The 12,418-nt window shown below is 30.8% G+C and overlaps 1 protein-coding gene across 1 annotated transcript in view; it reads left to right on the plus strand.

The window, feature by feature from the left end:
• Nucleotides 1-12,064, plus strand: part of LOC132731938 (microtubule-actin cross-linking factor 1, isoforms 1/2/3/4/5-like) — a 134,014-nt gene extending 121,950 nt beyond the window's left edge. The window contains 5 exon segments of the mRNA XM_060718232.1: nt 993-1,004; nt 6,260-6,447; nt 6,802-6,861; nt 8,425-8,593; nt 10,490-12,064. Of these exon segments, the coding sequence (XP_060574215.1) occupies nt 993-1,004; nt 6,260-6,447; nt 6,802-6,861; nt 8,425-8,593; nt 10,490-10,758 (698 nt within the window). The 3' untranslated portion in view covers nt 10,759-12,064.
• Nucleotides 12,065-12,418: the final 354 nt, after the last annotated feature.

Raw genomic sequence — 12,418 nt, forward strand, 5'->3', positions numbered from 1 at the left:
CACGAGCTTGAAACTAAAATTTAGGAAATTATGCTTTAAAGCTTGAAATAAATGCTGATTTCTTGTAACTTTTGTACATGTAATTCTACAGTGAGATTTGTATACATTATGCCTCAAATTATTTCTATTGTTTTAAAGTAAAATCAGGCAAGCTACCTGCTTAAGTTTAGCGAAAGGTCTTCTTAGTTGATGCTGGAATTTTCTAAGCTTAATTAAAATAAAGAATAATGTAAAGTATACAAAAAACAAGGCCGTATGAAAATTACTTTACTGTGTACATTTAGGACCAATCAGGGAGACTCTTATAGAAGTCAAAGAACCCAAAGTGCCAAAATCGTACAAAACAAGGCTGGGACCAGCCGGTCTTGGTGATTACTAGATATTGTTATCAGAAGCTGCTCACATATATTTCAGTTATTTTGACACATATTCTGTATCACTGAATGCAGAAATACCATTCATACTTGTTTAGTTTTACGCTGTAGTAAACATTTCATGTAAAAATTTATTTCAAACGAAATCTGCGATATAAGGCATGGATTCTTACTGAATTACTCCCCTTTAGGAACATGCAGAAGTGTTTCTGCATGGCTGAAAATGTTTTAAATATCAAGCTGTGAGAATAGTTGAGCAAGCTGTCCTGGTAGCAGAGAGTGGTTTAGTTATGTCTCACTTTGGGGTGTTTATGACAGCTAAATATATTTGTTTTCCAAATCTAGATTTGAGACACAACCTATGTGCACATTACAACTCTCAAAATAGATCTACTGGCTATTAATTGTCTTATGTTAAAGATCAAAAAAATTTATCTTATATCTGTTATATGTCTAAAATCACTGCTAAAATACATATAATGTCTTTGATGTGTACTGTATTTATTTACTAGTATTTCACTTCTAAAAACAGATTTGATGTCTTTGATATGTCTAAATATAAATATCTTTTCTAAAAATAAGATTCACATGTCTCTTGTTCTTGTACCTGTCTTATAGCACGAGAATTAGGTATGCACAAAATATGTAAAACATCTGTGTTCCTGTGCCGTCAAAACAAATGCTAACATGTTACTATTTGTGTGCCAGAATTTAGTTTTTCTCTGTGCAATTTCTCGCAAGTTTCGGCAGTTATGTTTTAAGTTTGTGTCCTTTACAAAAGCGCTTCAGTAAAATAGATGTCGGCATTTCACTGCAAGAAAAGCTTGTATCACATTAATCAAATAAATTAAAGTTTCGTGTAATTGTAAACAATTACCTGTTTTGCAAAGATTCCAAACAAAAATTTTAATTTTTGGTTTGGTTGTTTTTGTTGTTTTTTTTCTAAAAATATAATACTAAATTTCTTTGGAATTCTTAGAGTCAAAGTAGTTTCAAAGCTATTAATAGGGAATAACTCAGCTTTTGCTTCATATATGCCGTGTAATCAAGCCACATACACACTTTGTTCTGTCTGCACACAAGACCCTAAACAGACTTACATAATGACTGAATATAATTATGTAATCCTATATTTAGTAACAAACTCTATAAATAGTTATAGCACATACCATATTTCTAACAATACCTTATCTATCCATTCTGGAAATATGTATTATATGAATAAGAAATGATACTGATGATGAAGTCCATCACAAATATCTAAATGGGTACACAGTGTCTTAATCTGAGAGAGAAAAATCCATAGATATATTCCGTAGAATTACATTTATGTTATATGAAACCATTTCTTTATTTTTGGCATGAAATGTATTTTTAAGCCATATTTACTATATTTTTAAGCCATATTTTCTTAAACTATGCATTCATTGCTTAAGTGTTTGTTATTTGTGTTACACAATTTATGCATACGGTAAAATCAGATTTTTTTGTTGATTTTTGTTTCAAGATTTTGAAAATTTTGCAACAGTATCCTGCCATGAAGGATTTTCAAAGGAAAGAATAGGTGTCATTTAAAAAGCAAAAAATATACAAATTAAAAATCTGATTTTGCAGTCAAAAGGCATAATTTATAAAAAAAAACAATTTAAACAAATGATTACATTGACATGCTTACATAGACTGGCCAATTCTGCTAATTTTAGCAGAAGAAGGTATAAGACTGTCTGGTGTACAGGGATGTGAAAGATGTATATACCCGTAGTGTTAAACCACAAGGCGGTTTTACGTTGGGAGTTCAGCTTTTATGTTTTTTAATGCTTTGGGCTCTTAGTTGAGAGATTAATTTTGTTTGGAGCGTTTAGATTTGGAATGAGGTGCCCTTATTATTTTGATATTCAATATATATATGCTGCAGATACATTGTAACTATATGTTGTTTTAATTGTTTCATATATCAGAAATAGTGTTTAAAATGATCATCATTATTGAAAATTTAAATTCAGATGTCTGAATTGAAAAATTAATTTTATAGATGGTTTTAGAGTAATACAGAATAATTTATGTTACCATGTGACATACTCTCATGTTTATTGATTCCTCAAACTAAATTATAAACTGTTCCAAATTTGAAGCTGGGTAAATCCATTACATAAATTGTTACAGGTTAAGGGTATAATGGTGTAAAGCTATATTTATCTGTGTGTAAATCAGCAGAATTATTGTTGGTACTGTAAAAAAAAGAATGGTACTTAAATTTAAAGAAAGATGTTTGTAAATTTTGCTAATGGAAGCAACACAGAATCATAGCTAAAACCTACTTCATAAAACAGAATAATTTTAGTACTTTTAGTCTACTTACAATTGCATGACACTGTTATCAATTTCTTTTTGAAAACAATTCTATAGATTTGAAAACAGTTTTTCGAAATTTCATACTGTTATATATCATTAATGAGTTTTGGTTTACATGTATAAATATACGGTACATATATATTTTTATATATATCACAAGTTATATAGCTTTACACCCTTAAACACAAAAAATCCATCAATAATTTTAAGTGGAGTTTGACTTTAACAATCAGATGAAATTATTTCAAACTTTCAACATAAGTCTTTTGAACTTTTTTTAAAACATTCAACAAGAGTCAATGTGCATTCTTTTAAATTTAAATTCTACTTTTGTCAAAAATTGAGTTGTATTTTGCATATTGCATTTTAAGCCAAAATTTGTCAGATATTTTTTAATCATTTTTTCACTATCATTTTTTTTGTCATAAAGTATGGAAAACATTGTTTTCATATCTTACCAATCATTTATATGTTCATGCAATCATAGACCATGGAAAACTGTTCCTGACTCATTTTAACGTGTGTTATGAGAGTGAGTATGAATATCAGAGTTTTAGAAAAAGTAGTCTGAGGCTGCTGGTTCTAGTTAGAACCAGTCTGCATCTTCAGATGAACGTTTTTTTATTATTATTTTCATTCTCTATTGTTTTTGTGCAGCTTTTTTGTTGTTTGTAAACATGGAAGTATGAATGTGTTTTCATTGTAATTTTCTATTGTCTTTATTATTGTATGGTTAATAAGGCATCACATTACCAACAATTTTATACTGAATTTGACTCATGTCTAAAAAATAAAATCCATGGCTGTACAGTTTCTCAATTAGTTTTTTTTTCAGCATATTTAAGCATAGTTTAGGGCTTTGAATGAATGATTTGCATAAGAATGAGTTTCATTCTTCTTTCCTGGTTATAGATAATTTAAGTTCTTATATCAAGATATTGCTTAACGACTGCTTTTTTGCATTGCTTGATGAAGGAATCATATATACATCATTAAATACATCATTATGAAAGGTCATTCTGTAAGATGTAAATTTAGAGCTAAGAATTGTTCTAGAAGTCGTGCCAAACATTGCTCTTGATGCTCCTTACTGTAATGTTTGCCCATGTTTTCACAATTCCTCACTGCCTTTTATCATTTTTTGTACCATTAATACTAGTATAAGTGCCTGTGTTATTCAAGTTGTTTTTTGTAACCTCTATTTTTTTTTTTAAAAATTCAAAACCAAATGACTGATGGACAGTTTTTGTGTTCATATGTTATTGTAGCTATGTATGTACAACAAGGCATGTTTTCACTGGGCAGGATTGTCCTATACCGGACAACTATTGGCAGTTATTGTTAGATGTTTAGAAGTCACAATTTAGCTCGGACGTTTAGCTTTTTTATTGTGTATACATATATGTTTTATTTTCTGACACAGTTGGCGTGTGGAGACGGAACCGTTTTCGATTCAAATACCGTACAGCATTATCGCAGGGTTGTAAAAACAATTTATATTTTAGGAATGACTGTTGTGTCCCTTGCTCCTTGTATCATTGAACGAAAAAATATTCAGTTGACAGCTTGACTATATATCGACTGAGTTGCTGTTTATTATTAACTCATCATGTTGTATTTTGATAGTTTGATGGACATGTGTTTGCTAGTGGTCGATTATCATATGTTTTGAATTTGTGTATGCAATCATGCACCACTCATGGAATAAATAAAATTTAATATAATAAGGGAGAAGTTAATATGATCAGTATGTTGTTGTTGGGAGGGGGGGGGTCTTTAAAAAGCTCTAGGTTGAAAGACGAGGGGTAAGGTAACTTTACATGTGGAAATTGTTGGAAAAATTATTTAGAAGTACATGTACCTAAGGAGAGAGATAGAGATAAGTAGACAAGGTACTGTTTGATGGGCTGACTAACTTCTGAATTTATATTGTGTTAAATATTTCTAGATAAGTAGGACTATTCCATGTAGAAAAATTGAGCAGTTTGGAGATTAACATTCAGAATATTTTCTTCTCCCTTTTGTCATTATGGTCTGCTCTAAAGAAATGTCAATTTAGGCTAATACTTGAGCTATTTCACCCATGTTGTTATGATAAATTATATACAACCTGTTCATTTCACATGACTAATTCCATGTACCCACTATCTTCATTGATATATTAAAACTGTGTAGAAATATGCTATAATTAATATGATAATTAATATGATTAATAAAAACGCTAATGGTCCTTTAACCTCCATAAATTAATACCTCTAACATTTTATGATTGTCAAATAATGAGACTCACTCTGTTCTGTGCCCTTTGTTTATAATCTGTTGTAAGAGTTACAGCCCCTGAATTGAGCCTTTGATTTAACCAATGCCAAAGTGGTTTGAATTGCCTGTTGCTAATTGCTAAATGTTCCCAAAAGTGATTTGCTACTTTTTGTCTTTTAGGAATGAACTTATACATGTCAGTATAACAACCTCAAAATTGGAGTTTTTGAGTTGAAAAAAAGGGTTTTCTGAACATATACTCTTCTCATTTTAATTTGATCGATTGAACAAAAACACACACATACTGGTTGATACTTATCAAATAAAATTATTAATCCAAAGGGATTTATTGTTTTGTAATATATGATTTAAAAATAAAACCCATATCTTTATGAATTAAATGAAAATTACAGTTCAAGAAAATCCTTAAGTTTAAAAACCATTTGAATGTTACTATTTTTATCATCATTTCTTGAATGTTTCAATTTCACGTTATATTAGCACAGTTCTCAGGAATTTCTTGTTTCAGAATGTTGGTTGTTTTTATTATGCTCATTATTATGAATTTTGTTATTATTTACAAATCATTGTATGCTAGATAAATGTTGTCAAGTGTAAATTTTGTTTGCTGCAGTTTTTTTTATGGACAAAATAATGCATTGTGGGAAATACTTCAATGATGCTTTGATTTACTTTGTCAAAGGTTAAATATCGTATAGAATGTTATTTCAACACTGTGCCATGGTTAAAATATCTGCAGATTTTGTATGCTCCATGGTTCACATTAATATTTTGCAATGTCCTCTTGGATTTTAACCATGGCAAAGCTAGGATTGTTAATAAACTTTAGTTTGGATAGCATAAATATATTGTTGAATTATAAAGAATAGGCAAGATCAAAGTATTTCCCAAAATGTGAATTATACAGTAATTATGTGCAGGCATATTCTACTACATGATAATTATTTTACATAATATTTAAATTTTTTGCAAGTTAATGTGAGTTTTCAAGGTCATTTAAGGTCATTGAGATATATTGTGACTGAATTAATTTTATCTTATTTTAAAGAATAAGCACTCTGTAATACTGAATAAATAGGCATCTATTAATAGTTTAAACAAGTTTGTTAATACATTTCTTTATCATTTGTGAATCTTTTTAGAAATTATATTAAGAAATCTTTTAAACTTCACTTTTTAGAAAAATTTATACTATGTTTTTATATAGAAATGCAAATGTATATTAATTATATTTTTTTTATATCATTTTACAGCGAAAGGTCGCACAAATACAGAGCTACGTGAGCAGTTCACACTAGCAAAGGGTGTGAGTCAGTCAATGGCAGGGTTCACGTCTAAGTCTCCAAGTGGTAGTTCGTACTCGGGAAGTTCAACTTACTCTGGTGCAACATCACCATGGAGCGCTCGGTCGCCTAGCAACGCTAGTGGACCTGTTATCAAGGTTAATAAATAAATGTTTTATTAATTAAAGGTCAATAGAGTAACAAGATATTGTGTTATTTATTTTGGAAGGAAAGATATACTTGAAGAGACTACTGTATAAATATATAGATATAAATTAAATGTCTCAGATTTTTTTTTTTTATGGATTTTTTTTTTTTAAATTAAAGTTTTTGTTTAATTTAAACTACAGTGTTGTCACTGAAATTATAGGTATAATACTGCAATCCTGTTTGATACAAAATAATTTCAAATACTAATGAGGCATAAATAAAATAAAGATACCTGTAGTCATTATGTAGACAATAATTAAAAAGTGTTTAAAGTGTATAAGTTTATGTATTAATGCTCTCAGAGGAGGAAGTCTAGACCACAGTGTCTTGCTTCACATCCTTCCCATCCTAAAACATACTGGGTAAGTCACATGTTGTCTATAAGTTACACGTATTTTTGATATATACTCAGTCTCTATGATTTAAAACTACAGATCTGTTATAGATATTGGCAAGAGCTATTTTATACTGCAAGCTTGCTTTTAATGGCAGAAGTTGAATGCTGCATAGTTTTGTTTATGATAAGTTTGTAAGTTTAGAAAAAGATAAAATCCGTTCGGTGTAAAATTTCTTTATTCACTTTTCTTACATCTTCATTTAATTTTGATAAATCCATAGCTATGCATTGCAAAAACCCAGGGAAATGAAATTTTTTGAGCAACCATTTCAGATGGGTTAAGGGCAGATATATAAAAATCACCCCTTCAAGCTATAAGTTTGAATCATAAAAGATAGCTTTTGTGCAAGTTTTTCAAAACATCATTTGTATACAATAATGGTCATCATATTTTGCAAATTTGTATAAAATATAAAAATTGTGAGGGATATTAACTCATTGTCAGATATTCATTTGTCATAACAGATCCATCCACCTCCACTTTTACTTTAAACCCTTAACCTAAAGGAACTGAAAGTGACCAGTAAAGGGCCAGGCACGCCTGCACATCCATGCAGTCTTACCAGATTCTTTACTGTTAGCCCAGTATATTTTATGCTTTCATTTAATTTTATATCCTAATAATTAATAATGGACAGTTTCAAAAGAAAGCTGGACAAATCCAGTGAAAAATTCAGGTTAAGGGTTTAATTTGTTTATTATGTATTCAATTTGTTGTTGTTGACTTCTGGTATGGTATATTCTGTCAAGAATATAATATTATGTATTTGCATAAAATAATTTTATTGATTTTCTTATTTTTGTTCCACTTGTATTCAAACAGATAATGGAAAATATGATTTTAATTTTGCTTGTTCATATGTTTGACCTAAAAAAAATCATATAGTGTTTTTTGTTAAGTTTATTCTTAAAAAAACTATTAATTTATATGTGTGGGATTTTGACATAAGAATATTTACATATAAACATTATTTTATAGAAAGGAAGAAGTATAAATTATCTTTTAAATTACGCACAATGGTATACATTAATCGGGAAAGAATGAAGAAAACTAGCATTAAGGGATAAAATCACAGGAGCATGACCTGTTGCATGTTTTTAAATAATCAAGACAGTTAAAACAGTTTACTGCAGTTATCTTTGTCAAAACTGACTGTCAAATAGCATCACACAAGAACTTCAAAATGATGTGACAAAACAAATTTCTTTGTAGGAAAAACAAATGGTGAAACGTGGAATTACAGAAGCAGATGTATACTTATATGCATAAATGAGGCTAATGCACCATTTTTTTTGCATTTACATTTGCAGAAGCCGTCATTCAGACTCAGACTTTAAATGTGTCATTATGCATTTGCAGATGTTAATTGACAACAAAAGGTGCATTAACCCTTTATTGTAATAAATGATGATGATATTCTAAAATGTTCAGTAGTTTTACCACATTTCACTTTAAGTTATATAATTTCATTTCAGTGATGTATTGATAAAGGGATAATATAATGATGTAATAAAATGGATATTTTAGGTTAGAGAAAAGACAGCATACAGCACTCCTTGGCGTCAGAATATGGCTCGATCTGGACCAGATAGTGAGGTACGCAATATCATGTCCGGTACAACACCAGAAAGCCGGAGGTTTGGTAGTGGAAGGCACAGGGAAGCCCTGTTTAGTCCAAGACATCTACAGAGCCCTGGTTAGTATCTTTTCATTACATGATTGTCATCCAGTATGCAGCATTATGATATGCTCATTGTTATTATACCCCCAAAAACGAAGTTTGGGGGGGTATATAGGAGTCACCCGGTGGTCGGTTGGTTGGTCGGTCGGTCCAGACGTCCGTTGCATTTTCCTTGTCCGGAGCATAACTTGAAGACTAATGGTTGGAATTCAATATAACTTCATACAATGGTCAAGCACATTGAGAGGAAGTGCAGTGCACAAGAACCATAACTCTATCTTGACTAATTACAGAGTAATTGCCCTTTGTTACTTTTCCTTGTCCAGAGCATAACTTGAAAACTACTGGTTGGAATTAAAAACAACTTCATACAATTGTCAAACACAATAAGAGGAAGTGCAGTGCACAAGAACCATAACTCTATCTAAAGTAATTACAGAGTTATTGCCCTTTGTTACTTTTCCATTGCTTTTTTTTGTCCGCACCATAACTTGAAGACTAATGGTTGGAATTCAATATAACTTCATACAATAGTCAAGCTCATTGAGAGGAAGTGCAGTGCACAAGAACCATAACTCTATCTTGACTAATTACAGAGTTATTGCCCTTTGTTACTTTTCCTTGTCCAGGGCATAACTTGAAAACTACTGGTTGGAATTACAAACAACTTCATACAATTGTCAAACACAATAAGGGGAAGTGCAGTGCACAAGAACCATAACATTGTCTAAAGTAATTACAGAGTTATTGCCCTTTGTTACTTTTCCATTGCTTTCTTTTGTCCGGACCATAACTTGAAGACTAATTGTTGGAATTCATTATAACTTCATACAATGGTGAAGCACATGGAGAGGAAGTGCAGTGCTCAAGAACCATACACCATCTTGACTTATTACAGAGTTACTGCCCTTTGTTACTTTTCCTTGTCCAGAGCATGACATGAAAACTACTGGTTGGAATTCAAAACAACTTCATACAATGGTCAAGCACAATAAGGGGAAGTGCAGTGCACAAGAGCCATAACTCCATCTTGACTAATTACAGAGTTATTGCCCTTTGTTACTTTCCCATTGCTTTTTTGTCCAGAGCATAACTTGAAGACTAATGGTTGGAATTCAATATAACTTCATATAATGGTCAAGCACATTGAGAGGAAGTGCAGTGCACAAGAACCATAACTCCATCATGACTAATTACAGAGTTATTGCCCTTTGTAACTTTTCCTTGTCCAGAGCATAACTTGAAAACTACTGTTTGGAATTCAATACAACTTCATACAGTTGTCAAGGACATTAAAAGGAAGTGCAGTGCACAAGAGCCATATCTCAATTTTGACAAAATACAGAGTTACTGCCCTTTGATACTTTTTCTTGTCCGGAGTATAACTTAAAAGGTACTGGTTGGAATTCAAAACAACTTCATACAATGGTCAAGCACTATAAGAGGAAGTGCAGTGCACAAGAACTATAACTCCATCTTCAGTATTTATAGAGTAATTGCCCTTTGTTCCTTTTCCTTGTCTTTCTGGACTTATTACAGAGTAATTCAATAAAACTTCATCAATGACCAACCACATTGAAAGGAAATGCAACATACAAGAACCACAACTATCTTTAATTGCCCACAACCATTACTCTATATTTCAATTCTTTTACAAGGTATTCTGTTACTAGTAACATCCTCATTTCCGAAGCAGTCTTGTGGGGGTATTAATCACATTTAGTGATAGTTCTAGTTTTTAATGGTTTTTCTATCAAAAATGTTTTAATAGAGAGTTGTGTGAATACATTGTTTTTGTTAATAAACAACATCTATAATTGCTAAAGTATTATTCACATAAACTATTAGTATTAAATTGCAAATTGTTGAAATTAATATGATATTTTGATTTTCATTGATATTTCATTTTAGCAACACCCGTGAGTCGTAGTTCAAGTCGTGCCAGTACTGGAAGTCGGCCATTCAGTCCAACAGGAAGTGAAACATCTGAAATTAGTGAACCGGAAGTGTTCACAACTGTTCAAAGTGAAACAAGAAATGTTGGAGGGAGAAACGAGACTACACGCACATACCAGACTCATGTTGTTCAAACTAGAAACATTAACGCGCCAGCACGCTCTTCCACGAGTACGCCAACAAGAACATCAAAAATACCGAAATTGACTCCAAAAAAGCGGTGAAAGAAATTGTTTAATAATTCTAGCCAATGTCTTTCATGTGGAATTATTTTGTTTGCTATGGCTTACTGATCTTCAGTTGCAATGTTGGTTGTTGCCGTTTACTGGCATTTATATAACGTTATAGATGTATATAATATATATACACACACACGCAGACAAAAAGAGTGATAAGGGAAATAAGGGACAAAAAAATCGGACTTCACAGTGAAATAGAAAAGGAATCATTTTATACGTACTTCGCTGTTGAAATGATTTTTGTAGTTTTTGTATACGTGTCATATTTTCATTTTAGTTTGACAGTTCAATTATATCATAATTTCTTAAAGAGTTTTCATTTAGTTTTCATAAAATTTTGGATGTTACAGCTTTAAAACTGATATCACGTAAAAAGAAAAAAGAGATTGTAAACTGATCATCTAACATTCCTAGTGGAAAAAATGTAATATGTAATCTGCTTTCTCCAGTAATTAGCAATGTGCTTGAAACCAATTAAATAAGTATTTCAAAGGGACCAAATTATCTCTGCTTAGTAACTGCTTTTTGAATTGTAACACTGAAAAAAAAAATTAGACATAAAAAAAGTTGAAAATACCCTAATGAATTTGTCGAGTATATTCCAAAATGTAGTGTTGTAAAATGTAAATGTTTGGTGCTTTAAAAAGCTACTTACGTGGGTCCCATGTTGCTATTTTTCTACACAGAAGAGAAATTTGGTGATATGTTTTAATTAAAGGGAGGTAATAAAATTCCATGTTTTAGGAAAAAAAAAAAGCATGATGTTATTGACATTAAAACTGGAAGAAATGTCAACGAAGAAATGTCAATAAATTTTAAACTTGCATCATGTAATTAACTTGCATCATGTTAAGTGTTTTCGTATTTTTTTTTGTATTTTTTTAATTGGAATATCATTTTTAAAAAGGAAATGAAAATAAAAAGCAATATGGGACTCTAATAAGAATTTAACTATTCTATGCATTGCTCAGTATATATGAATATTATTATATGTTGCTTCATTCCCAGATATTTTTTTGTTTCTTTACATTTTTTGTTTGTTTTTTGTACTTTTGGTCCTGGCACCCTTGATTGTTTTATGGTCAGATATTTTTCATATCTTTAATTGAATGTTGGATGGTTGTGCTTGATTTTGTATGATGAAAAAGATTTTATTATGTGTACTGACTTGGCATATATTTGAGGTGGGGTTTAGTGGGGACAAAACCCTTTTCATTAAATAAATGTGTAAGTCAGTTTGGAAACTGTTAAAATTGTTAGATAAGTACAATTTATTATGAAATGTTAAAAATGCATAATTTTGTTTCAATCTAGGGGACATTTTGAGCAATATTTTGCATTTTTATTATGGCACAGAAAATAATAAAGAAAAATAGGGACAAATTCTTTATTATTTTCATGAGAAGTGATTGGTTTGAGAGATTTTTGTATGACTGTTATTTTGTTGATGTTCATTTGAATGAAACATTTGATGTTGCTGTAACTTTTGTTTTGTAAATTACAAATTAAGGTTGTGCTGATTATTTTCATGTTACCATGACAACCTAGAAATTATGTCCATGGGATCATGTTTTGTTCTCCGTAACCATGGTATAAAATCCATGGAAAACTGTTTTCGTATGTAACCATGGCTTTATATGGCTGT

Source organism: Ruditapes philippinarum, unplaced genomic scaffold, assembly GCF_026571515.1.
Source record: "Ruditapes philippinarum isolate M1 unplaced genomic scaffold, ASM2657151v2 ctg10_1_1_1_1, whole genome shotgun sequence".
Lineage (NCBI taxonomy): Eukaryota > Metazoa > Mollusca > Bivalvia > Venerida > Veneridae > Ruditapes > Ruditapes philippinarum.